We start from the raw sequence: 24,700 nt of genomic DNA, 5'->3' as shown, positions 1-24,700 counted from the left end.
GAATATTAGTACGGTTGACACTCCACCTAAGAGAAAAGCAACTTTCTAAACTGCATTACCCTCTGGTGGTCACTGTGTTACGCTTTCAAACTTAATTCACTTTTGAATCTTTGAACAAATCATCCCATGACTACAGAGTGGGAGAGAAATCATATTGATATTTTTTGATGTTAAGGAAGTTAATGTTTAGGAGTTTTGATGTTAAGGAAGTTGAATCAGAAAAGTTGGTGGTTTGGAATGTCCCAGTTGGTGAATAGAGAATCTTGGTCATGACTTGGCCAGAATAGAAACTCTCTCCCCCTCTCCTGGGTGTCTTTAAAACCAAAGTGGGGTGTGGCAGCTTAATTTTAGGTAATGAAAGCACTCTGAGAGCAGATGTTAGAAGCACATAATTTTCTGCTATTTGTCTACTATTATATTTAATAGTTAGAAGCTGTTACTTTGGTAACAAAATTGGTCAAAATGTGTCACTGCACATTGGTGTAAGAACAACAACACAAGACAAACCTCTACCTCATAACTTACATACTTCAAGAGAGAACAGTATAAGTATACTTATCAAGTATAATTCTGAAACCACAAAAATAGATGACCAATGCCGTTCCTGAGTGTAAAGGACTAATATTTCCAGTCCTCTCAAATTCACGCAAGCAGAGATTACCTAAACTAAGAATTCATCACTGTTAATCCTAATGTCCACACCAAAGTAATGCTTTAAAAGTATCCACTTATTACCAGCACAAGCTAGGCCTCAGGGGCCCCTGGCCCTTACTTACCAACCTGCCCATGTATGGCATACTTGTACCAGACCTGGGGGTCTCCAACCGGATCAGCATTATCCCCTATGGAGCCACCATCATGCCAGCCAGTATCTCGTCCCCACCGGGAGACTGCCAGCTGCCATATTTAAGCCATCTGCCTCCAGGATGACCAGCCACATTCTGATCACGCACAGCATCACAGCACGACAGAGATGGTGAGTTTTCCCAACTATCTTTTCACCACAACATAAAGATAGCTGTTCAATTTATTGAGTTCAGTTGTCAGTGAAGGAGGATTGAAAGTTATTGAGTTGATGCGGTTCAGTAAAAATATTAGTCTTTCTTTAGTCTTAAATAGCACAGATGTTATAGACTCAGTTTAATTACATTTCTTGATAGTGCAAATATTTTGAAATAATTCCAATGCTAATTGGAAGCAGGTCAACAAAGTTAATGAAAGTCCACCCATCTCCTGAAAAAAAGCTCTGTAATGGCTAAAACTTGAATTGTTATTGTATTATTAGAGAGTATTGTCATGCATGAACATAGTGTAGCCTGAATGGGTACATCAAGCCTTTCTGGAATCTGAAATTCTAACACTGCTAGACAAGATGAGGAAATGATTTTGTTATCAAATTGCCCTTCGTCTCTCAGGCCAGCAGGAAGACCAAGAAGAAGGAAGGTGGCGCCAAGCGTGCTCAGAGAGCCTCCTCCAATGTCTTCTCCATGTTTGAGCAGACACAGATCCAGGAATTCAAGGAGGTAATAGGCGCCTGAAATTCTGAGAGAAGATAATGTTGTGAATTAGGCTGCTTTCTCGGGGGAGAAAGGGTGCAGTGATGGACGGCTGAACACAGCTGAGGCACTAATTACAGTGTCTCCTCCTCTGGGTGCTGTTAGTTCAACCTCAGCGTTTGCCTTGTGATTCTCTTGCTTCACCCTCTTTCCCCTCATTTCTTTCTACTGAGCTGCCACAAGCAGATGCATCCCTCACTGAACTGAGTTCCTTCACATCAACTGGTGATAGCTCTAAAATGTTTCTTTGAGTTCATTGTTAATCCAGATATGAATAAAACGGAACTGAAAATGTATGTGTAAGTCTGAATGAAAGGTCATAGCCTCATGTAGACTCTGATATGAACAACAACCATGTTATTTACTTCTCTTCACTTACCTCCCTCAGTATTGGGAAGTAACATCTTGTGATGCCTCAGTGGAAAACTAATCACTACTCTTCTCGCTCTTGTATTTAGGCCTTCACACTTATTGATCAGAACAGAGATGGCTTCATCGATAAAGAGGACCTAAAAGACACATATGCATCTCTTGGTGGGTGTTTCCTAAAGATCACAATTGTTTTTTGTGTGAACATCCTGAGGAACTATGCCCTAATGAGTACTGAATTCTAATTTCTAGCAACTAGGATACTTCATACTACTTCATCCACTAGTCAAGCTGGTCATATTTATGTTGACATTTAAATGGTTATTTCTGTTTGAGATAATGTGACTGGCAAACATGTATAAATATCCACACAGTCTGAAGATGAAAACTATAATACTATGTCTTCTCAATAGGCAAACTGAATGTAAAAGATAAGGAGCTGGAGGACATGCTGAAGGAGGCCACTGGTCCCATCAACTTCACAATGTTTCTCAACCTGTTTGGGGAGAAATTATACGGTAAACTGTGCTTTAGGGTGAATTAGTGTGCCAACACATAATAACAATGAATTCTGGTATGAAAAATTAGTGTGAAACACCTCTGAAATGTTTCTGCTTAAAGGTACTGACCCGGAGGACACCATTGTGAATGCCTTTAAGATGTTTGATCCTAATGCACAAGGTTTCGTACACAAAGATGAGTAAGTCCTGATTTTTATTTTATTTTTCAAAGGCAAACCGACAAGAAATAACAAAGCTTAGTAACATTACTTTTTCTGATGATCTGTTAACTTTGTCTTTCAGGTTACAACATATACTGATGACACAAGCAGACAAATTCTCTGCAGAGGAGGTAAAGTAGCTTAATTTTCTTCTCTTCTGTTTGGCATAGTGTGAATAAATCTCGGAGGTCTGATAATTTAATCCTGCTTGAAAGGTGAAGCAAATGTTCCAGTCATCCAACATTGATGCAGCCGGGAACCTGGACTATAAATCCTTGTGCTACATCATCACCCATGGGGAAGAACAGGAGGAGTAAGACGCACGACATCCCTTGTGACTCGGGTCAAACCATACGTTCTGTCTGTGAATTGTGAATAAAATCTTTGTCTCAATAATATATATATATTTGTTTGAGTGTGTAAATGGTACAATGAAGTTTGTATGAAGTAGGAGCTATGGGCTCTAGGAACTAGTTGGATCAGAATATTTAGTTTTAGAGGTGAAGTGAAAGTGAAAAGATACTTGAAGTCCCTTTGAAATTGTCCAGTGGTCAACTTTAATAGATATATACAGCAGGAAGTGTAAACATCGTCACAGCATAATTTATGCATGATTTCTGACAAAAACAGCTTGGATTTTTAATATCTTGTACTGTCCATATAAAAATGTTCATCCCTGCAGAAGTAATCAAAGGAGTTGAGGCAAGTGAAAATAATTATTACAACAGTCCTGCTGGACAGAACTGTGAATATATACCACACTGAAATCAGCAATGTGTACAAAAATGCATAATTTATAATATTACAAACAAATCTGAGATCTTTGGCAATTTCACAGTGCAGTGACAAACATCATATCTTTCCCTGTTTAAGAGCACAGTGTGTAAAATAAAGTAAACAGTACTGGTCACATCATGTATGAGTGGGAAAAGCTCACTGGCAGGCTGACGCGTGTGCTTCAGTCAGGACGTAGAAGGCAAACGAGAATCCCGGCAGACTCAGGGGTTCCCCTGCGTGAAGTGGGACGCCCTTGAGTTCGGGCAGCGTTTGGTCATCCACCATCTTTAGTACCAAGCCATTTAGCTTCACTGACCTGAACATCATCATATAGCAGTTGCACAGGAGACAAGAATGCAAAAGGAGTTTCAATAATCCTGATAGGCATTGTGCATACACACAAGAATTAGGCTTATTAATGGTACACTATGCAGGTATAGGTTTTTGGGGAGTTTAGAGCTCCCTCTAGAGTCGCAATGTATGTATATGTTACTCTGCTATTGGAAATAGCAAAGTTCTCGTGACTTATCCCCCCTGTACACAATGCAAATGCTTTTGTTGTGGAGGTGAAAGAACTCCAAAGAACTATATCTACTGACAAGGTAATGTTTCAGATTCTCGCAAGTTTTGGCAACACAAACCTATTACAGGTTCGTTTACAATCAAATTGGCTTCATAAAGGTGAAAATCTTGCATGGTGTGCCTTCAAAGCAGGTAAGGTAAACAGGTAAGGTTGATTATTTATCCCTTGAAATTTAAAGGAACAAAAGCTACACATTGTTTAACGGCACAAAGTTAGTGAGGTCAAAATTACATTTAAGATACAAAAGATTTGGAATGCATTTTTTGCTTTGCATTTTGCAAATATTGAATTTACTACATTTAAAATGGGATGTACTGGTTTGCAATATAATGAGAAAAATTGTCAGAAAATAAGATAGTTAGAACGTTGAATAGCAACTCTACATGTCAATAATATTAAACTTTCATTTCTAATTTTCCTGAATGTGTTTAAAATATGCTAATGTCTTAAAAAGTAACACTGTGCTTCCCTGGAGTAAATGACAGTACCTGGAAAGAAGTCCTTGCTCTCCAGGCCCGGGGGCCTCCAACACAAAGGCCTCTGCTGTGCTGTTTGCGAGGTGTGATGGCAGATAGATCTTAGCTGTGTTCTTACTGAGGTTCAGGGCAAACAAGGTGACAGCGCCTCTCTTGTAGCTTGTGCTAAAATCAAAAGTTATAAAAACACAAAAACAATGAATGGAAAAACAGGAACTTAAATAGGACTGGGCCATCGAAAGAGTGTTCTTGAGTGTCTGAGCACACACACCTTCTTTTACTTGTGCAGTGGCAGTACACTCGCAGTCGCCTTCCGGGCTCTAGAGTTGAGAGAACCGTAGCATGCAGCACTTCAGGGCCAACTAGCCTTTTATAGAGGACCGACAGCCAATAATCCTGTGACAGTCATGGGGAGAACAGCATAGGAAGTGTGTGGTGAGGCAAGGGCCATGTTTCCAATATAGTTTTTAATCAAAGTCAAAAGACATACTGGGAGAGGATCCAGGTTGTCATCCACCAGGTGATAGGTTCCTGAGCCAATGAGAACTTGTCTGACGAGAACATCCAATCCCAGTTTTGCACCAAGGCCAAGTTTATCTAGCCACCTGCAAGTAAACAGAACTGATATCAGTGTTCAGCACTAAACAATCTAATTGTATAGAATGGTAATAGAATAATCAGTGAGAATATTCTGCAGGTTTAGCATAAAATACTTGGTCAATCTGGTGGTAGTAGCAGGTAAAATGTGAAATGTGACGCAGGCAATTACTGTGAATGAAGAGGCAAATTTAAAATAAAATCTTATGGTGCACCCACATGAAGCCTGCAGCAAATGTGTCTGATAATCCCAATGCACCACCGCCATATGCCGAACTGGTCTCTCCGAGCCAAACTTTTTTCCCAGGGGAAACCATATCTACAGTCTGCAAACACAATTTCAATAATCAAATAAAGAAATGATGATTAAATAAATAATATAAACCAGAAAATGTAATTTCGAGGAAATTACCAGTGCATGAAAATGCAAAACATACTGTATATTAACATAAAATACAAAACAAACTTTTATTTGGAAATAGTTGTGGGCAGAGGAAACTTGGAAGGAGTCATAGTTGATAACAACTGACAGTTGAAATGGCTGAACAGTTAAATAGTTGAGTAGTTTAAATAGTTCAATTATTTAATAGTTAATTATTGTAGCGAGGACATTTATTTTGAAACAGTTGTGGGCAGAGGAAATAGTTGAATAGAATCTGTAGTCTTAAGAGAGCCAGATTGTAGGTTTAAAGCCTGAGACAGAGTATATAGTTTAAAAGTTGAACGGTGAATGGTTTGAAGAGGATGAATGGATAGAAAGTTGGATGGAATGTGCTTTATATTCTTGTAGAATGGAAAGACACAGAGAGAGTTGGCCTAATTGAGCAGAAAGCAGTTGATACAGGTGCAATCAGTTTAACTGGCCCTTTGATGGGTCCTAGTTGAGCAGCTGGAAGTTGATACAGGTGCAAATCAAGTTAATTAGCCCATTGTGATGTCATAGTGCCAATGCAAAGAAAATAAGCTTGTTTTTTGTTAATATCTCAAAAAGTATAAAGTTTACAAAAGTGAAAAATACATTCTTCAAGTGTCCTTTTCAAGACCTACGTTACAAAGTTTGAACGAAGTTTCTACGTTAAACGGTTGAAGCTGAATTAGAAGAAGAAGAAGAAGAACACTAAAATTGGTCTCAATTGAGCCTCAACCAAACAGCATGGACATGCACAGCACAAAAGGCAGAATGCACAGCACAAAAGGCAGAATGTTTTGAGTGAATGGGTATTTAGAGTGGTTGTCTTGAGAATGTGTATGGGTGTTTCTTGATAAGCGTAGGCGTGTGTGTGTGTGTGTGTGTGTGTGTGTGTGTGTGTGTGCGTACAATGGCTAGTTTTATTGCCAAAAGCAATAAAAGGATGAAATGCCCACACTCTGCTAAAAACTCCCATACATTTATATACATTCCATTTGCCCTGCACCTCACCAGTGGGGAAGTACACACTACTACAATTTCTTTATTGCCAAATACACCTGTGCGATAAGGCTGAATATAGACAGCAGGGCGTGTCCAAAGCAAAGAGCTACACTTGGTAGGTGTTCCATTTTACCTCAAGCACTTCATGCGTTTTTGTGGCTAGTGTATCAAGCACATCAGGATCCAGAAAATCTTCCAGTGAAGTATCTCTACCATTGACGTAGTAACTGAAGAGAGAATAGTAAAAATCACAAAACACTATGTTACTCTGATGTGTAAACAACATTTCTTTTGCTTTATTTTTTGGGGATTGCAGGGGAAAGTATATGCTGTGGTAGCAACATGAACACGGCCATGTTTTTTAAAGTATGTTTGCTGAAGTTGACTTTCCTTTCTTGGACAGTCCATGTGCTACCCTTTTCAGACATACAGTTCTGACACAGTGTCTGGGTTTGGTCTGGGTATGGTATGACTACAGAACAACTACAGAACACTGTGTGCTGAGAGAGAGAGAGAGAGAGAGAAAGAGAGAGGGCAAAAGTGGGAGGAGGAGCTACAGAGTAAAGTGAAAGAGGGGAGAAGAAGAGTGTGAAGAACAAGTGACAGAGACAAAGAATGAGAAAGAGAAACAAAAACTAGAGAGAGAGCAGGAGATAAAGTGTGAGAAAGAGAGAAAGAAACAAAGAAAAAGAAGAACTGAGGCAAAAGAGACATAGAGAGAAAGAGTGAGATGCAAACTTACTGATGCCAGGTACATGCGTTGATTGCCTCTGCTCCACTTTCCAGAAACCTGAACGGGTAAAACACTGACTTTGATGCTTATTATTGAGGTAATCCCTTAACTGAACCCCATATTCTCTTACATTGACTGACTAAAATTGTATGTTATCATTCACTCCTGCTTTGCAAACAGTGTTTAAGTTACTAACATTCCATGGTAACTTTGCACTTAAAAGTTCTGTTTAAGTGCACCACCACATATAAACTTTAAACCAGCTTGCTGCAAAGCACAAAAAAACAACAGCAACAAAAACTTTTCTGAACAGACTTGAAAAAAGCACAACCTCAAAAAAGTACATTGAAATGGGTTCAACCCCTAGGGCGCAACCTCCAGATTATTTTTTTTGCCTTCACTGTAAATTGTAAGTGGCTTTTTAAAGAAGTAGAAGCTAAGCATGGGGGTGAGAACATTGACTGAGGAACACGCACCCCTCCAGCAGATCCCGGCGGTGGTCTCTGGGCTGGCTGACATCAGGTCCATAGAGCCCTGAGGACTTGTACAGTTTGGACTCGCTCAGAATCCTCCGGAGATGGACAAAGTCCTCCCCCAGCTGGTAGCCATCTACCCTGAAGCCAGCCTTCTTCTGATAGCTGTTGGGCTCTAGGGAGGGAAAAGACTCTTGGGTTAAGCTCACTCTCATACACATTCTGCTTCAGTAAGTACACATACCTGTAATAAATGTTTGTTTACTTTGGGAAAATCGGGTGAAAATGTTCTCATATACCCATGTAAACTTTTTTTTCTGTTTTTTTAAAAAAAAAAATCTTCTCATCTGTAATAATGTACTTTGAATTGCCAATGTACATGAAAATATACATATGTTCTATACATAAACTTATAGCCTTGCCTAAGACCATCATACTCTAAGAATGAGGTAAGGATGAGGGATCAGTCATACCGTTGCCCAATTCCCAGGACATTTTATACTGTCTTGATTCACAGTAGTCCAGCAGCATCTGGGCATTGTGACTGTTCCAGGAGTTTCCTTTGGTCCTTAGCAAAGCATTGAGGCCAAAGATGAGGTCCAAGCCGGTGCAGTTTGCAAAGGAGTAGAGCAAATCCACAGCATACTCTGTGCAAAATAATGACATTTAAGATGTTGATAATCAAAGCTATTGTGGATAATTTACTCCAACTAATAACACTTTGGAATAACCTGCAAGGGGATATGGTATGAGATTGATATCAGTACTGCATAACTCTGAATGGAGTTTCTAGATAAGGCTACTTCTGAACTGTTAGAAAAACATGCCAGTAAAGCCAACCCCATACCCTCTCACCAAAACTAAGGATAAGACATGCATTCTTGGAGGTGTGGAATACTTTCAGAAAATGTAGATGCAAACACCCAGAATTTTCTTTTACTATGATTGACAACCAGTCTAACCAGTCATCTGAGTTTTGGCAGTTCCATATTCTCCTTGACACTTTAACACTCCTACCACATCTTAGACTGTGTGTCTTATCTGATCTTCACTGAAGATGTACTTGTGATCATGTCAATCTCACGTTAATGGAGCATATAACAGTATTAAATACTCAGATATGTCATCTAGTTAAATACTCTGATATTTAGCTATAAGGGGTAGGCCTATAGTCAATTCAAATACTCTAACATAAGGGTATCAGAAAAAGATACCCACCAGTACCTATAGTCAATTCAAATACTCTAACGTAAGGGTATCAGAAAAATATACCCACCAGTAAACCCGACTTTTTTGTACTTTCCCTTCCGTTCTTCTTGTTGCAAAAAAAGTGACTGCAGTGCCCACTCTTTCTTCAGGTTCTCCTCCAACAATGGAGGAAGTTCCATTCTCTTGCATGTATCCCCTGAATGTATAAAAAAAAGGAAACATCTTAGCCAATCTATAGCTGTTGCAGAAAGGCATTATTACAGATCTCAAATGCGGGCATCAAAATTGATTCTGTTTTGATCTATTCAAATGTATTCATCCTTTACATGGCTCATTAACATGTTGCTTTTCAGTGTAAAAAATATGACATCATCGTCTTTCTGTAAGATACAGAGTAGGCTACACACTAACCAAGCACACTCTTTTGTCTTTGGAAGTAGGCTATCTATGCCTACATACAAATATGTTCCGGTTAAGTTTGAGTTTGGCAATAGGAGACCATCCTGTTTTAATTTCAGATCCCAATTTTGACTACAACACACGCCATTGAGCTTCAGGCTTCGGCTACTCAGGACCACAGATGAATCAACCGACTGTTTGCTCATCAACTCAAAAAAGAATCATGCCAAAAGGAGGTCACGTGACCCACAAACAACCTCATCTAATACAACATGACAGTGGTGATGAATGAACCAGATCTCACATAATTATATATTATAACTATAGATAGATAGATAGATAGATAGATAAAAGAGTGATTGAGCCCACTCTAAATGTTGTCTGTAGCCTAAACAAAAACTCACCAACAAAAGGATGAGAGTTTCTTGGATGTTGCAGATGGTAACTGTGGGGGTTGAATTTCATAAAATCTTGTTTGGTCCCTCCAAATCGCAGAAAGCCAGGGCTCAGGGCACTTGATAACGTTTTCAGCTTGGCAGATCTAATAAAAACACAAAAGTTAGGCTACTTCCCTTGTTTAATGGAATAATGAACGCATGTCTGTGGCACATCCTCTAGTTGTTTATCATCAGCCATACACTATGTATCAGGAACACAACGCTATTGGCATGAGATAAGATATATCAGGGAATGTTTGAACAGGTCCTGTTCAGAAATCGCCAAGACTTACGCTAGGAGATACATGAACTTCTCCTCGGCGACCAGGCTTGCATCGATGGCAACGGAGAGAAAACGCTCATTTACCCTCTTCGCCACACGATTAAGGTCCACGTCAACATGCACTGCTTCCACATCAAACTTTTCAAACAAATCTGGTCGAACGTAAGGCCCGTGGAATATGAGAAAGAACCAGGCGGCCGTGAATCTCACAAATGCATTCATACCCATGTCGAGAATCTTGTCTTTTCACGTCTTACGGCTTGTGCTTTTCTTCTTCATTGATGATGTGCTCATGTCCCCTATTCAGTCGCAAATAGATTTGGGTTTGAAACGTAGGCTATTCACTGTCGTCCCGAAGTTCATGTAGTGCGAGCTCCATGAGAATATTCTGTTTTGTGTGTTCCAGTAAGAACAAACTACCTGCCCTGCTGTGAGCGCAAACAAAAACGCATGGGTGGAGCGTGACGCTATAGGACAGGGAAGTGAACATCAACCCTAACCCTAGGGCCAATCCCACCAACAGCAGTGCACGGTCGACGTGAAAAGCTCGTGCAATGGTAAATATGCACACTGAACTCAGACAGCCTAATACATGTTTGTTTATTTAAATAATGTATAATGAAGTAACAGAAACCAGAACATAGCGTGAGGTTTTGTTTATGTTTTATTTTAGCTGTTTGAGACAGTACCCATATAAACCAAATGTACAGTAACATAAAATACAATTGTATATCTCTTTTTTTCTTAATTATAAATGAAGTTACACAAAATACAGCTCTCTCTCTCTCTCTCTCTCTCTCTCTCTCTCTCTCTCTCTCTCTCTCTCTCTCTCTCTCTCTCTCTCTCTCTCTCTATATATATATATATATATATATATATATATATATATATATATATATATATATTAATCTAACTCCCTACTGAGGGAAGATCAATGGGTTTTGTCAATAAATCATCCACCTCCTCTTGCAAGGCCTCTGCCTTTTCCTGGATCAGCATCTACAAATGAACAACAAATATATATTCAAAACAAAGCATACATATTAAAAGGAATATATCACTCATGTAAAAGGTAGTCTAATGTTGCCAGTCCAATAAACAATCAACATTACTGTACCACACTCATGCAGACTCAAGAAAACATTTATCCATCAATCTCTTTTACATATGTTCAGCACAGTTCAATTTCACTAACTTTCGCTGAGGCCACTATTTGATTGGCCTGCCGTTTGGACAAGTTCTCCACCGACTTGACCAGATCGTTGGGGTCTGCATTGGCGAGGTGAGCCAGTGTCTTGTAACCGGCGTTGTACAGCTGCTTGGCCCGAGCCTGGTGAAGACACGCAGGCATGCACACACACACACCCCCCTCATGAGTTCCCCACTGCCTACAGACACTGCACATCAGCAGCAGTCCCACTCCCATTAGAGCCCATTAGGTGTTTCAAATGAGTTAACTCAATTTGGTTTCTTCAGGAATGTCTCGACTTTAAGCAGCTCTCAGGTCTGCCCACAGTGAGCGTTTCCCAGCCACATCTGAACTCATATGGACAAGAGTTGATTTTATATATATAAATTTCTCTCTGGCCTTCTTGAGAGGCTAACTAGTCAGTACAACTGAGAATTTCATACTGAGAGTTTCATATAGATAGGTAAAATACAACATGGTAATGCTATGCTAGTTTATGTCCTCCAGCAATCTGCAATACGGAAGAATAAAGATGATGACTTGTGACAGCTGTGGATATAATGCTGTTGTTATAGAGATGCAAATAGGGAGATAAGTGCAGGGGTTGGGCCTGAACTCTAAACTCTGACCTCCATGACTCCCACCACTTCCATCAGAGGGATGAGTTCAGTCTGCACACAGTAGGTGAGTCTACGGGTCAGCTCAACCAGGAGAGCCTTAAAGGGCCAGAACTCCTCCAGCTCCTAGACCAGGGACACACCAACACAAACAGCTTGGACACACACACTAAAACCTTCCACACATAAACAGAACAGAGATACAGTACATGGAAATGGAAGCCCATTTAGTGCTAAGGGGGCACCCAGTGCGTCAAGGGTCATTGCATCAGGAGCAGTAGAGTTACAGAGTGCAATACTAGGTGCTGAAAATTGAGGAAAAGGGGAATCCCCCCCCATAAATGCACAAATAGGCTGACACCAATTTCACTGCATTTCTTACTTCCAGTAACTATATGCATGTGACAATAAACTTCCTTGTATCCTTGACTACCTAGACGCAAGCCTCTTCTGGGTTGCCAGATGTAATGAAGACTTAGCTAACGTTAGTTGACCTGCAGCCTCTGTAACGTTTCTCCAACCATGACCCAGCTACACATTACGGAAACAGTCAAAACAAAAAATAACTCTCTAACCAACTTAACATATTTAGCTGAAGTTAGCGATGCAGATGAAGTTTAGCCTAGGCTACCTGTCGTGGAGAAATATGGCCAGCTCTGCGTCAGACTTGATATTCTTCATTTGACGAAGACGTCGCCATCTCAGGAAGCTCCTCCGATGTCCACTTAATTGGTTTCTTGTTTTAATTTTGGAAATTTGCCTGCCTCTCGTAGGCTAGGCCTACTCGCTCGTGACTACAACTAACAGCTGTTGACAGTTGGTCTTCGCTGGCAACCCAAATAGGAGAACACGTCAGCCCATTATTAATATTCTATTCTAGAATTAAATGGTTCAAAACATAAACGAAAATTCCAAGAGATTCCACCCGTAACTAATTTTTTTCACGAGTTTTGCGGGTTATAGTAATGGTGTCAAATAAGCCATTACTTCAATTCATTGTGTTTCCTTACTCTCTGACGACATATAGTGATAATTTTTGGAATGGTTACAATTTATTTTCCATTATTTCCTACATACTGGTCCTTTAAGGTGGGGATCACACTGACCAGCGGCAAGCGGCAGGTTTCCTATTGTTCTCTATGGTTCGGCAGCGGAACGGTGGTAGCGCTAGCGTAACACTAGTGTTGAACAAGCTGAGCGCTAAACTTGGTTCAACTTTTAAAGCGCAACGCAAGCGTATTCAATTATCAGTTTAGGCAAACCGTTTGTGTTACTTAGGAACGAGATATAACTTAATGTGGTCTAAACGTTGCGTTACGCTTGCCGCTGCCGCTTTCCGCTGGCCAATGTGATCCCCGCCTAAGTGCGAGCAGCTTGTGCTGTATGGCTAGTGTGGACAGGTGTCAGAGGCGTGAGCTGACCTCAGCGAAGTGGAGCACACAGGAGCAGAAGGCTGAGGAGGAGCTAAGGAGAGTCTGCACAAAGCCGCGGGTTAGTTGGAAGCGCTCCGACACACTCCACAGGTCGGTCTCCTTCAGCAGAGCATGCAGCACCAGGGCCAGATACAGACGACTGGCCACCTCTGTGTCTACAGACTGAGACTGAGGGAGACATAGAGAGATGGAGAGATAGAGAGAGAAAGAGAAAAAGAAAGAAATAAAGGAGAGATGGACAGATAGATAGAAACAAACAAAAAAGAAAGGATTGAAAGAGTGACAGATGATGAACCATTAATCTCATCACTCAGGCAGCTCAATATCCTGGTTCCATCACCAGATCACACTGTCACTTTGCGATGTCCTTTTCCTGCAATATAAGGTAACCAACATATGCTCCTTAGAACGCCATTTCAGTTAATTGCAACCAAATGATCAAAGAGTCAGTTTTGTGAGAAATTACTTTCTCACTTCTCCTTGAGTGGGGAAAAAGGATTTTAATGTGATGAACAGCAAATTAGAAGCCCTCTGCTTCCTGCCTTCGTTTGGATGAGAAGACCCAGAGATGGAAACTTCATAGCTTTTGATAATAACTTTATATTGGAAAAAGAAATCACAGGCACTTACCTTCTTTACGCTCTGGCCTGCCGCCTTCCTCGCCACAAAGCTCTCCGGCACTCCTACCGCGGCACAGATCTTTTGCTCCGACGGAGTCAACAGCGTGAACTGAGAGTGGGACGATCAAGAACGAATTGGCAAAAGTTACAGGCACCGTTTTATTAACTGAAGGCTATGAGACGGAAAGCAAGTGCAGTGGAAACTAATTCTGTGAGGCACATCAGTGAGTGTAAACAGAGAACAAGACACTAGATGTGTTACAGAGAAACAAGCCAGAGCAGGATACATTTGGATATATAAATCACAGGTGCATCAAAAAAAAAAAAAAGTTAAAATAAAAGTTAATTTTTAGTTCAATTTATTTCAAAAAGTGAAACTTTCGTATAATCTAGATTCATTACACATAAAGTATCTATATAGCACATTTATATTTCATGGTTATTAATGTGCAATGTCCATGTCAAATAAACCTTAAATAAAAAAATAAAATAACAGCTCTAATCAGCTAATTAAGTCAAAACACCGGCCATGGTTTCCTGAGCCTTTAATCTCCCAATCTGGGCAGGGCAATATACTTTTCCACAATATTCTCTGAGATGCACCTGTATGTTGATGACTTGAGCATAAGCATGTTTGATGCATCCTTGTAAGAAGATACATAATTTCTGTTCATAGAAAGTCTGGGCTGGACTTAAGTCCACCTCACTTGTCGAAAGTAGATCATCCAGTCAGGCTTGCACTGGGAGACCATGTCGTACGGGGTCACCAAATAGACTAAGTGCAGGAAGCTGTTGAGCAGTAGCCCTTCCAGGCCCTTTGACAGGTCTCTGTACAAGACATCGCTGTAGGTCAGATCCACTGAGCCTGTAGGCAAAAACACAACCAAGGCATTCAGTGTGTGGAGTTGATGGGTAGACACAGAGCAGTATATATAGCTCTCTATATACGGCGCTGGGTAGACAACAGCAGTACTGCCCCCATGTGGTGAAGCCATGCAGTGCACTTGCTAGGCAGTGAGTGAGTGCTTCATGTTTCACTAATTAGATTTTTTGTGGGTAGCAGCAATAATGCTAATGTTCTGATGGAATTATGACAGTTTATCTCTTTTAATTACTTTTTCAGGAATTCCATTTCATTAGGTCAGATTTTCCAAGTCCAGATAAAATGTAACATCAAAACGGCATGAAAGAGTCAAGATGCAAAACACGGTCAAGCATATTGTGAGGTTTTCCCTGTTCAAAAGGTCTTCTATCATCACATAATTATTGCATTCAATAATAGATAATAGATAATAGATGCATTGATCAACATTAGCACACAGAAGCTCAGATACTCTTTGCGGCGGGTATGCATGGACTTTAAACACACCTTTAAAGCTTGCCCGTCCCAATTTGGTAATGAGTAGAACAGAGCCGTCAGGGTGGTCCGGAGAGAAAGTGATGAGGGCCTTCTCCATGAGAGCTTCCACTGATTGGGCCGCCATCTCTGATAAGCTGCGCTCAGGACAGACATGAGCCTGCTGCACGCCTAGCAGCGTCCCAGATAGGAAATTCCTGATCTGATCCAGAGTCTGTGCTACCTGGCAGAGCCAAAGGCACATGGAGAACGGGTTGTAGAGTTTACAAATGGAGTCCTTAAGTGAGCGATCACAACCAAAACAGGATTAATAGGGTTGGTAAGATTACATTTATACACACACATATAACAGATGCATTGGAAATTATGTAAGATACTAAACATGTTTCAAGTCAAGTCATATAAAGTTGTTTGATTGATATTTCATTCAAGCCTGTTTGAAAATGGAATTGGCCTGTCACAATGTGTCGGTGTGTGCAGCGCACTTACATTCAGTCCAATGAGGGACAAAATAAGACTCAGGAGTCCTTTGCCACCATCATAAAGGAGGTTGCTGTAGCATTTTTCCATTGGAGCAGACAGCAGTTTTTCAGCCTAAGAAGACAAAGGAGGTCATTCTGATGAGGACAGCAACAGCAACTCACGCAAGGTTCTAGTGAGTTGGATTTTTAAATACAACTGAGGGGTCCACTGTAGCAACAAACACCTCAACAAAGCATCAACTACTGTACATGCTGGAATGCAAATATATAAGTATATATACTCTTTTGATCCCGTGAATGAAATTTGGTCTCTGCATTTATCCCAATCCGTGAATTAGTGAAACACACTCAGCACACAGTGAACACACAGTGAGGTGAAGCACACACTAATCCCGGTGCAGTGAGCTGCCTGCAACAACAGCGGCGCTCGGGGAGCAGTGAGGGGTTAGGTGCCTTGCTCAAGGGCACTTCAGCCGTGCCTACTGGTCGGGGTTCGAACCGACAACCCTCCGCTTACAAGTCCGAAGCGCTAACCAGTAGGCCATGGCTGCCCCAATATGAAGAAAGTCTTCTCAATATTTTATTTAGCACACCAGTGACATAATTACTGATCACATGGCAAAAATAAAGCCTCACAAGAAAACTAATTTCTACTAATTTTCCTTCATGGCCAAAAGTCATCAATAAACAGAGCTGTTGCATCCAGGCTGCTTGTACCATGATCTTGTCCTTCTCCTGCAGGACCAGGATGCTCTCTCCCATGGAGTCGATGCCAGCTCGCCCTGCTCGGCCCACCATCTGTTTGTACTGACTCCTCCTCAGAAAGTCCATGGCTATGTAGGGCGACCGCAGGATCACCCTGTTACACATGGGGGAACTCATGACTCTCAATAAAGGTGTATTCATATAACAATAACACACACACACACACACACACACACACACACACACACACAGCCAAATCCCAGTCCAGCCACAACATGACACAATGCATATCTTTGTATAATACATACATATCAAGTCCCCGTCTTAATTTCTCAATAGCATATACCGGTACTTAAAAATAATATTGTCTATTAAATATGAACTATGGTTTGGGGGAGCTCAATAGTTTAATATGCTATATAAATGAAAGTGATGTCACTTGACAAATTCTTACAATGAAATAAACACCTTCATAAATCAGTGTCTTAACAGTTCATTATGTTTCACTAAATCCACTAGCATGCACAGCAGCGCAGACAGACACGGCCTCTCTTTGTAGTGCTGAGGCTCCAGCTGACCTGCGGGCTGGGAGGTTGACGCCGGCGGCCAGTGTGGAGGTGCAGGTGAGTAGGCAGAGCGTCCCGGCCGAGTAGGCCTCCTCCACCAGCCTGCGCTCGTCACTGGTCAGGCCGCTGTGGTGGTAGGCCAGGCCGTATGGCACCGTCTTCTGCAGCACGGGACACAGTACCCCGTTCCCACAGTCCTTCAGCTCCTTCAGCAGAGTGGCCTTCTCTGCCTCCTTGTGCTGCAAGAAATCTCTATGGAGGAATATGGCATGTGTATATATTTTTTTAAATGTATGCATGGTTAATTAGACACTGATTAGTATAGACTGAAACAGAATTATATGATCTGATATTACATGATACATATTTAACATAATTTGCTTAATTCAAGTTTTCCCATTTCCACTTAAAATTCTTTGCTTGAATTCCACTGTCATGTCTACTAACCGTGCCAAGTACTTGCAGATCATTCCAGCCACGTTCTCACAGTTCTTCTTAGTTGGACAGAAAACCAAACAGGACTGCGATGGAATCACCTCCGTAACCAAGGCAACAATATGGTCCGGGTCCATTTTCTTCAAGCTATTGGAATACTTTCAAACCAGAAGGGAATCGTTTTAGGAAATGATGAATTGCTATTCAGGTATACACAAGTTCTACTTCACAAACAGCCATACGGTACACAGGTATACACCAGTTACACTTCACAAATAGCCATACGGTACACAGGTACTGGCAGATTATGGTGGCGTTTCACAACTGGCACAATCCAGAGATGCTAAAACATACCTTATAATTCAAGAGGCGTGAAAACTTAAGACATTGCTCTTCTTTGGGATCAACCTCATATATAGAGTCCTTCAACTTCACATATTCTTTTAACTGGACCTGAAAACGAGTGTCATTTATGAAAGCTCTATTTAACTCTATTTAACATGCACAGAGAAGCAAGATATACAATAGCACATGCCATGATATACCATGTGAGTGCACATCATCCTAAAACACATACCGGCCTAAAATCATTACTGTAGTTTTCTGCCTTTAAGAACTTCTGTAGGTCACCAACATTCCCAAGTGTGGCACTCATTCCAATGATTTGCGTTGATTCTGCACAAACATTCCATTGTTATTACTTATGATGGGATACTGGTATCATTGCAACATCAAATCTTTTTAAAGGATACCTCTTGTGGTAACTACTTACTGCTCACGTGTAAAACTTTGGCCAAAGTCATCTCCAGAACTGCTCCTCTACTTCCATCCCCAAGCATGTGAAGCTTGAAATAAACCAAAAGATTTGAGATTGTAGCCAACTCAATTATTTAAATATTGGCTGCATATTTATTCACACAATGTCTTGAGCAAGTACGTACCTCATCCACCACCACCAGACCAATATTATCCAGCCGACTGGTATCAATCAAGGAGTTGACCAGGCTGTGGCCTTTCTCAATAGTTGTGATGTACAGAGAATTTTTCTGTCTTCTCTTGATAGGCGGGAACTTGCCCTTGCTTCCAGCATATTCCTCTACCAGGAAGTCCAACTCTACACCAAAGCTAGCTAGCCCTCGCACCTATGAACAGAAAGTGAACAAGTGGAAAAGCTGTCAGGCATTGTAAGACTGAAGCGATACAACAAGAATCCATGTGATCTATAATAAACACATTCAATGAACAAGTAAAAAAGAATCACAGAATTATGCCTTGAAGATATCACCTTCAGATGTGTATTGTTCAACTAAATCAAACTTTAGGGCAGAGAGTTAATTAATATTCACATACTTTCTCCTGCACCAACGATACGTATGGCAGAATGAGTAGGGCGTTGTTTTTCCTACACAGGATCTCCTTAAGAATGAGGATTTCAGCCACTAGTGTTTTCCCACCACTGGTGGGTAGGGAGTAAATCAGGTTCCTCCTCTGTTGAACACTTTCCAATGTCAAACACGTCTTCTGCCAATCTAAAACAGAAAAACCAAGATTACAGATGTCCTACAATTAGTGCTATAATGGTAGAAACTGTTGAAATACATAATAGGAACGTGGCCAAAACAGGACATCCCTATGCTGCACACTAGGGAATGTTTTGTTTACCATATAAATCCTCAATGCCCTTCAGTCTGTTGATGAGGTCTTTCACTTTTGAGGGAAGGCCAAAGAATGGTCCGAGGTCCGTTTCCATGGAAATGGACTGCATGGTCTGCATGGCAACGTTTATCTCTTCAGTCACTAGAAGTTTCTTCTGCTGCTGAGCTATTTTTGCAACACTGGAGGAAACTGTGGCGGCATTTCCAAGCATGGCTCTTTTCATAGCGTTTGCCATACTCCTCCTGGCCTTGGGACCGCGTTGTGCATCCTCTGTTTTGTTCATGGCATCAGGGTTATGGTCTTCCCTTAGGTTTTTCCCAAGGGGTGTGGAGGTGTGGCCACCATCTGACGGCTCATGCACCTTTTCCTGGAATTCTACCTGTGAGCCAGGAATATCTTGAAATGAGTCATCCTTTAAACAGATCGCTAGGAGGGAGTCTGTGAAGCCCTCGCCATTTGTATCGGCTGCAGTTTTTAAATGTGTGTAATTAGCATCAGGGTTTTCATTACTTTGTCTTGCACAGACTTCCTTATGCTGGGTCACGTGTTGTTCTGCATCATCTAGCTTGGCCATGAAAGAAGAGTCTCCAAGGATGCTGTCGTATCCGCTAAACAGATCCTCATTGTCACTGCAATACTAAAAGATGTGATGGATGAGAAATATGTTTGATCTTTCCAATTATGCAACTGTGGAACATATTTCCTTCCAAGAAACCATACTAGACAACATCCCTCTACGTATAGCCAGTTGGCAGTGTTGCACAGGTGCTTTATGGTTCACTATTTTACTGCTAATTACAGAACTGAGCAACAATGACTGTAAAACACTATTTTCTACAGTCACTGGTGGAGAACAACAAATGCTGCAATACGTTTACAATGAAGAATTTACCTCTGGTGCATTCCCTTCAGGTGTTACTTCGAGATAGTGTTCTATCTTGGTAGCAGTGAGCTGACTCTGTCCATCAGTGGTCGTTTTTTTCCTTGCAGGAGTTAGACTAGTCCTCGAACCATCCCTCGACCTTTTTCTTACGGATCCACGTTTGACAACAATTTCTGTGTTGTTAATCATGGTGCAATCTTCCCCTCCCTCAGAGTCTTTAAGTTGGACCCAATGACTGTATGTTGAGTCATTGGTTGGAGCACTAATTTAACGGTAATTTTCAGTTAGCTAAATAGCAGCTACCTAACTTAGCATTCGAAGTTATCTTCACAAACATTGTGCGATGACAAGTTAGGTACGATTAGAGGTCAGCTTGTTTTGTTCACCGAACAACTAAGAGTAAACGTTCTCGACACTACATGTAACACATCACTATGGAACCTCTAAAATGAATGGCATTACAAACGTAAAGTATTTGTTATTACCATTACATGTCTAGAAAAAATCGAAATCAACACGCATGATACAAGCCAATCAAATACGAGCTCTCATGTCCTTTCTTTAATGCTGCCCGGTAGAAACATTGCCTTCAGATGGAACTATGGTATGGTGTGTAGATTCTAGATTTGCTAGGAGACTTTTACATTGATACACTGTGACCGGAAAGTGCTAAGTTTTGACAGTGGCAAGGTGTCCGTTTGGTAACTGCTTTTGACTGCATGTTTACCAAAATGCTTGCGCTTCGAAGTTGCCGAACAGTTTTTCTTAACCTTTCACAGGCGGGATTTAAACGTCAAGTTGCAGGTCATTATCCTGTTAAGTTGCTCCTAATCGTTCTTTATTATCGGGTATTTTGGGTGTGCGAAGGGCGTCTGCTAGCTAGCGCCCATGTTTCTAATAAGAAAGTCATGGTAAAGGACGATTTACAACCTATATCAGTGTAACGTTAAAAATAGTCTTCAGTCGTAACGTTTTTAAACATAGGCCTACCCTTAAAATCCATCAAAATTCTAATGTTGTTATGGATGGAAAATTATATGTCGACTCAACTGTAAGCGTTCTAGGCTAATGTGTTAACATTGTTGGATCTCTTGCATAATTTCGGTAAAGGCTGTTATCAGGACGGTTGCAATTTTTAGGCTAATTATTTGTTTTCTAATTTTCCACAGAGCAAGCTTCCCGAAGTGTATCAGTTGCTGCCGATGAAGACCACAAAGACATGGTGATGCACAATACATTTATTGTGATCAATACCTAAATAATGCAATGGCACAATGTCGACAATACGATTTTTAGTGGATATGTTGATACGTTTGATCTGTAATTGAATTGTTATTGTCTCGTATAACACCAGCCCATCAAAATTGAAAATCCATTCAAGGAGCCTCAGAAAGGATGCATTCTGTGCAGCAACGAGATAAAAGTAGATTACAAAAACATTCAGGTTTGTCTTGTCCATTTCTTGTGATTCTGGTTTGTCAGTCATGGATTTGTTGATCATATGCATACCCTTTAGATTCAGTAACTTACTATACACAATCTTCTCTTTACAGTTGCTCTCTCAGTTTATATCACCACACACAGGGCGAATTTATGGCAGACACATAACAGGTAAGTCAGACAAGCCGTTGTTGTGTGCCTTCTGGTTTTTCCCACCTACTGGTTTCCTTACGCGTGCTCATGTTGCTCACCACAGCTGCAGAGTTGACAGCATAGAGCACAGCTGCATAGAGTTCACAAACCAAATCAAACCAAACATTAACCATGCAAGCAACACCGTGGCAACATTTTGTCTTGCATTAGGTGACACAAATGGTATTGCCTTTATCTTATAACTCCTTGTCTGAGCGACTACCAGGCCTATGGTTTTGAAAAGTCAAATGTTCCCTGACAAAGACGTTCAAAAATTAAGAATGTTTATTGACTTGAAAAATACGCAAATTTTTGCAAACTCCCTTCATTCAACCCTTGAAGACATCGCGGTCTGGTGCGCTATGTAGATCGCTTCTTCTCTCGTACCATTTAATTTCTCATACTTAGGTCTACTAGGCCTACAATAACGTCATCACCAAATACATCTTTTATTTTTAGTTGATCAACCACAAGGAGTAGCATAGGCCTACCTACTGTGACCATAGCAGCCCAAGATAACCAGTTGTTTTAGATGAAGGGCAACCACTTGTTTCAGAGCCTGGACAACATGTTACCTGGGTGTTGCCTACGTTATTAATTGATGGTAGCCTACAATAGTTAATTGTATCGCGTAACAGCCAGGTATTAGTTGGCTCAAGGAGTAGGGAATCAGGCTGGAGAGAGTCATGCATGTGTTGCTTTTGCGGGATCGAATCCAATTTAATGCTAGTTTTCAAAACATATTTTTTTTACATGTCTTTTGTCCGAGTGGCTGTAATGTAGCCGAGCTCTCATGGCGTATGAAAACCAGAAGAAAAACCAGAAGGCACACAACACCGTCATTGATAATCTCTGCTGCATGGATACAGTATTATGTTCTCTATGCTTTAATAAAACCTTGATTTATTTCACACAGTGGCTAGTTACACATATATGTGACACATTTAGCCAACATGCCAACTGTGCTTTGTACCACAGATATTATATAAAGTAGTGTGCACAATGTGTCACAGCCTATGGGTACACTGTTACAAGCAAGCAGATGTTGCTGTTAAACAAAGTGTACAGAGATCAGAGTATGAGCACAATGTTTTTGTAGACCTGAGGCGAAACTTTGCAGGAGGATGATGATTTAAAAAAAATCTACTCTGGCAAAAATCTGGTATTTTCAGTAAAAAACAACAACTACAAAAATAAAAGCACAGATCCATACACAGACCCACATTGAAAACAAAGAAATGAGATGTGTGCCATGCACTGCATTAATGTCTAACATTGTAACTACATGTTTAAGGGTCTTGTTTTTTTCTTTTTTATGTAAAACATTTAGATTGAACCTTCCATTGAATATATTTACACAAAAGTAAGCATATGTCATGTACAAGTAGAGGATATGTTTGTGTAACAAATTCAGAGTAACAAAATAAATTATTGCTCTTTTATTTCCAGGACTTTGTGGGAGGAGACAAAAGGAGATATCTAAAGCTATAAAGAGGGCACATGCAATGGGTAAGATTGCTTTTAAATTATGTTTGATATTCTCATTCAGAAACAGTAAGTGGGTTTACATGGACTCTTTTATTCTGGATCGGAATAAAACTGCCGATCCAGTTAGAATTTTAACATCAACAGATGGCACAAACTTTTCAATCTGAATAGTTTAATTAATCAGAGTGCCAAAAACTGCCCATGTAAACCAACCTAGTAATACAGTCCTTATTTGTACTTCAATAGCATTGGACATTTATAAATAATCTGTTTTGGAGTTTGTGTCTTTCATACCCATGACTAAAGAGTCTCTCCTTGTCAAGGTTTCATGTCAGTGACGTTAAAAGATCCCCAGTTTATGAAGGACCCCAACATCTGTGACATCAAACATCTGGAATAATATCTTGCATACTGGTCATCAAGTTTCCAAACAGACAGACATTTTATGACAAATGAACATTTTCCTAAAATTATGTCTTAAGATTATTATTTTTTGCTGTGCTTTGGTTAATTTACTTTTTATAATTCCCAATTGTTAACATGTATATTAAATGTCTGTGTTGAACATGTTTGTATCATGATGTTTCTTTGGATAGATAAGTCTAGCCTGGAAGTCAGTCCGAATATACCCAAAATGTGGGCACGCCCAGTAAATATAAGTTCGGGAAATTCAATCAGAAGTCTATATGCCTGGTCAGGATGTGTTTAGGTATCAATATCATCAGGCAAATCAAATCATTTTGGTTTTATACGAGGATGGACAGATGAGCAACAGTGCTGTAGTGCATCCATGTCCCTTGTGCTCAGGTGCACTTGATTTCACTACCACCATCCATCCATGCATACACACACACTCATAGGCATATTGACCGTGCACACAAGATTGTACAGACACCCCCCCCCCACACACATGCATACATACACACAGGTGAACATACAGACACGCATGTACAGAAACACACTGACATGCATCAGTGTCGCTGAAGTATCATTTCTGTCTAATCGCAAGCCCACAGAAGTTTGTAGACAAAAAATTCACTCAGTCACACACATACACCTATCTCTCACACATACACACACACTTAAACTTGATGTTTAAGCAGTTCAGACTGATTAAGTAACCAAGGAGAGGCATGGAATGGGATAAATTGTGACGTGCCATCTACAAGGAGCTGCAGGAGTAGGGCATGGAGAGAACATATATACGGCTCTGCCACCACAGAGTGAACACAGCCATCTACAGGATCCAAGTAGCAAGTGCAATATTTCAATTTCTACCAAAGAAAAGTACGGGACAGTAGGCTCACTGCCTGCCAATTTTCAAAATGAAATTAGGCCTATATCTGAAATTGAAAAATCAACTCAGAAATATTACTAGGAAAGGAGTAATGGTTTGTAATGGAAGACTTCATGATTACACTAAGACAATAAGGAAATATGGGGACAGAGTGGATGCTTTTGCTGTGAAAAAGATTGAGACAAAATCCAATTGCAACGAAGTATAACAGAAAAGAATGAACAGGAGGCACTTTCAGACTGATATAAAGAGTGAGCATATGATGCATAAGAATAGACACATGGATATTGAATTTCAGTTATGGGCTGAAAATAGA

At 40.5% G+C, this 24,700-nt stretch overlaps 4 protein-coding genes and 1 long non-coding RNA gene across 10 annotated transcripts; 3 read left to right on the top strand and 2 right to left on the bottom strand.

Annotated features, from left to right (window-relative positions):
- The first annotated feature begins 892 nt into the window (after nucleotides 1-892).
- LOC121680033 (myosin light chain 5-like) lies at nucleotides 893-3,046 on the top strand. The gene is made up of 7 exons (XM_042059178.1): nucleotides 893-976; nucleotides 1,416-1,523; nucleotides 2,015-2,090; nucleotides 2,339-2,443; nucleotides 2,547-2,625; nucleotides 2,729-2,777; nucleotides 2,862-3,046. The coding sequence occupies exons 1-7, from the start codon at nucleotides 974-976 to the stop codon at nucleotides 2,961-2,963; spliced, it is 522 nt and encodes a 173-aa protein (XP_041915112.1). The 5' UTR covers nucleotides 893-973; the 3' UTR covers nucleotides 2,964-3,046.
- Nucleotides 2,899-10,465, bottom strand: hpse (heparanase). 3 transcript variants are annotated; one of them, XM_042059176.1, is made up of 13 exons: nucleotides 10,035-10,465; nucleotides 9,709-9,845; nucleotides 8,973-9,101; nucleotides 8,170-8,343; nucleotides 7,700-7,871; nucleotides 7,233-7,280; nucleotides 6,624-6,717; nucleotides 5,299-5,405; nucleotides 4,973-5,087; nucleotides 4,754-4,878; nucleotides 4,495-4,647; nucleotides 3,584-3,739; nucleotides 2,899-3,008 (listed from the first exon to the last, which is right to left on the bottom strand). In XM_042059176.1, the coding sequence occupies exons 1-13, from the start codon at nucleotides 10,250-10,252 to the stop codon at nucleotides 2,927-2,929; spliced, it is 1,710 nt and encodes a 569-aa protein (XP_041915110.1). In that variant the 5' UTR covers nucleotides 10,253-10,465; the 3' UTR covers nucleotides 2,899-2,926. The 3 variants fall into 3 exon arrangements, with proteins under 3 accessions (XP_041915110.1, XP_041915109.1, XP_041915111.1); XM_042059175.1 differs by having other exon boundaries at nucleotides 2,935-3,028; XM_042059177.1 differs by lacking the exon at nucleotides 2,899-3,008 and having other exon boundaries at nucleotides 3,180-3,739.
- Nucleotides 10,465-17,068, top strand: LOC121680036. 2 transcript variants are annotated; one of them, XR_006021530.1, is made up of 3 exons: nucleotides 10,465-10,581; nucleotides 16,464-16,618; nucleotides 16,947-17,068. It is a non-coding gene; the product is annotated as an uncharacterized LOC121680036 (long non-coding RNA). The 2 variants fall into 2 exon arrangements; XR_006021531.1 differs by lacking the exon at nucleotides 10,465-10,581 and adding an exon at nucleotides 15,799-15,895.
- Nucleotides 10,911-20,529, bottom strand: helq (helicase, POLQ like). 2 transcript variants are annotated; one of them, XM_042059173.1, is made up of 18 exons: nucleotides 19,977-20,529; nucleotides 19,091-19,721; nucleotides 18,779-18,957; nucleotides 18,370-18,570; nucleotides 18,201-18,273; nucleotides 18,006-18,103; nucleotides 17,783-17,881; nucleotides 17,441-17,586; nucleotides 17,006-17,245; nucleotides 16,440-16,581; nucleotides 15,730-15,834; nucleotides 15,253-15,463; nucleotides 14,591-14,748; nucleotides 13,894-13,992; nucleotides 13,252-13,431; nucleotides 11,843-11,956; nucleotides 11,220-11,354; nucleotides 10,911-11,023 (listed from the first exon to the last, which is right to left on the bottom strand). In XM_042059173.1, exons 1-18 carry the CDS (start codon nucleotides 20,154-20,156, stop codon nucleotides 10,934-10,936), a joined length of 3,081 nt encoding a protein of 1,026 aa, XP_041915107.1. In that variant the 5' UTR covers nucleotides 20,157-20,529; the 3' UTR covers nucleotides 10,911-10,933. The 2 variants fall into 2 exon arrangements, with proteins under 2 accessions (XP_041915107.1, XP_041915108.1); XM_042059174.1 differs by lacking the exon at nucleotides 19,977-20,529 and having other exon boundaries at nucleotides 19,091-19,463; nucleotides 19,595-19,714.
- Nucleotides 17,497-23,656, top strand: mrps18c (mitochondrial ribosomal protein S18C). 2 transcript variants are annotated; one of them, XM_042059180.1, is made up of 6 exons: nucleotides 17,497-17,636; nucleotides 21,137-21,189; nucleotides 21,322-21,411; nucleotides 21,521-21,578; nucleotides 23,049-23,108; nucleotides 23,411-23,656. In XM_042059180.1, exons 1-6 carry the CDS (start codon nucleotides 17,618-17,620, stop codon nucleotides 23,485-23,487), a joined length of 357 nt encoding a protein of 118 aa, XP_041915114.1. In that variant the 5' UTR covers nucleotides 17,497-17,617; the 3' UTR covers nucleotides 23,488-23,656. The 2 variants fall into 2 exon arrangements, with proteins under 2 accessions (XP_041915114.1, XP_041915113.1); XM_042059179.1 differs by lacking the exon at nucleotides 17,497-17,636 and adding an exon at nucleotides 20,603-20,771.
- The last annotated feature ends 1,044 nt before the right edge of the window (nucleotides 23,657-24,700 follow it).

This window comes from Alosa sapidissima, chromosome 13 (assembly GCF_018492685.1).
Source record: "Alosa sapidissima isolate fAloSap1 chromosome 13, fAloSap1.pri, whole genome shotgun sequence".
NCBI classification, from domain to species: domain Eukaryota; kingdom Metazoa; phylum Chordata; class Actinopteri; order Clupeiformes; family Clupeidae; genus Alosa; species Alosa sapidissima.
This window is presented reverse-complemented; position numbering and strand designations above follow the sequence as displayed.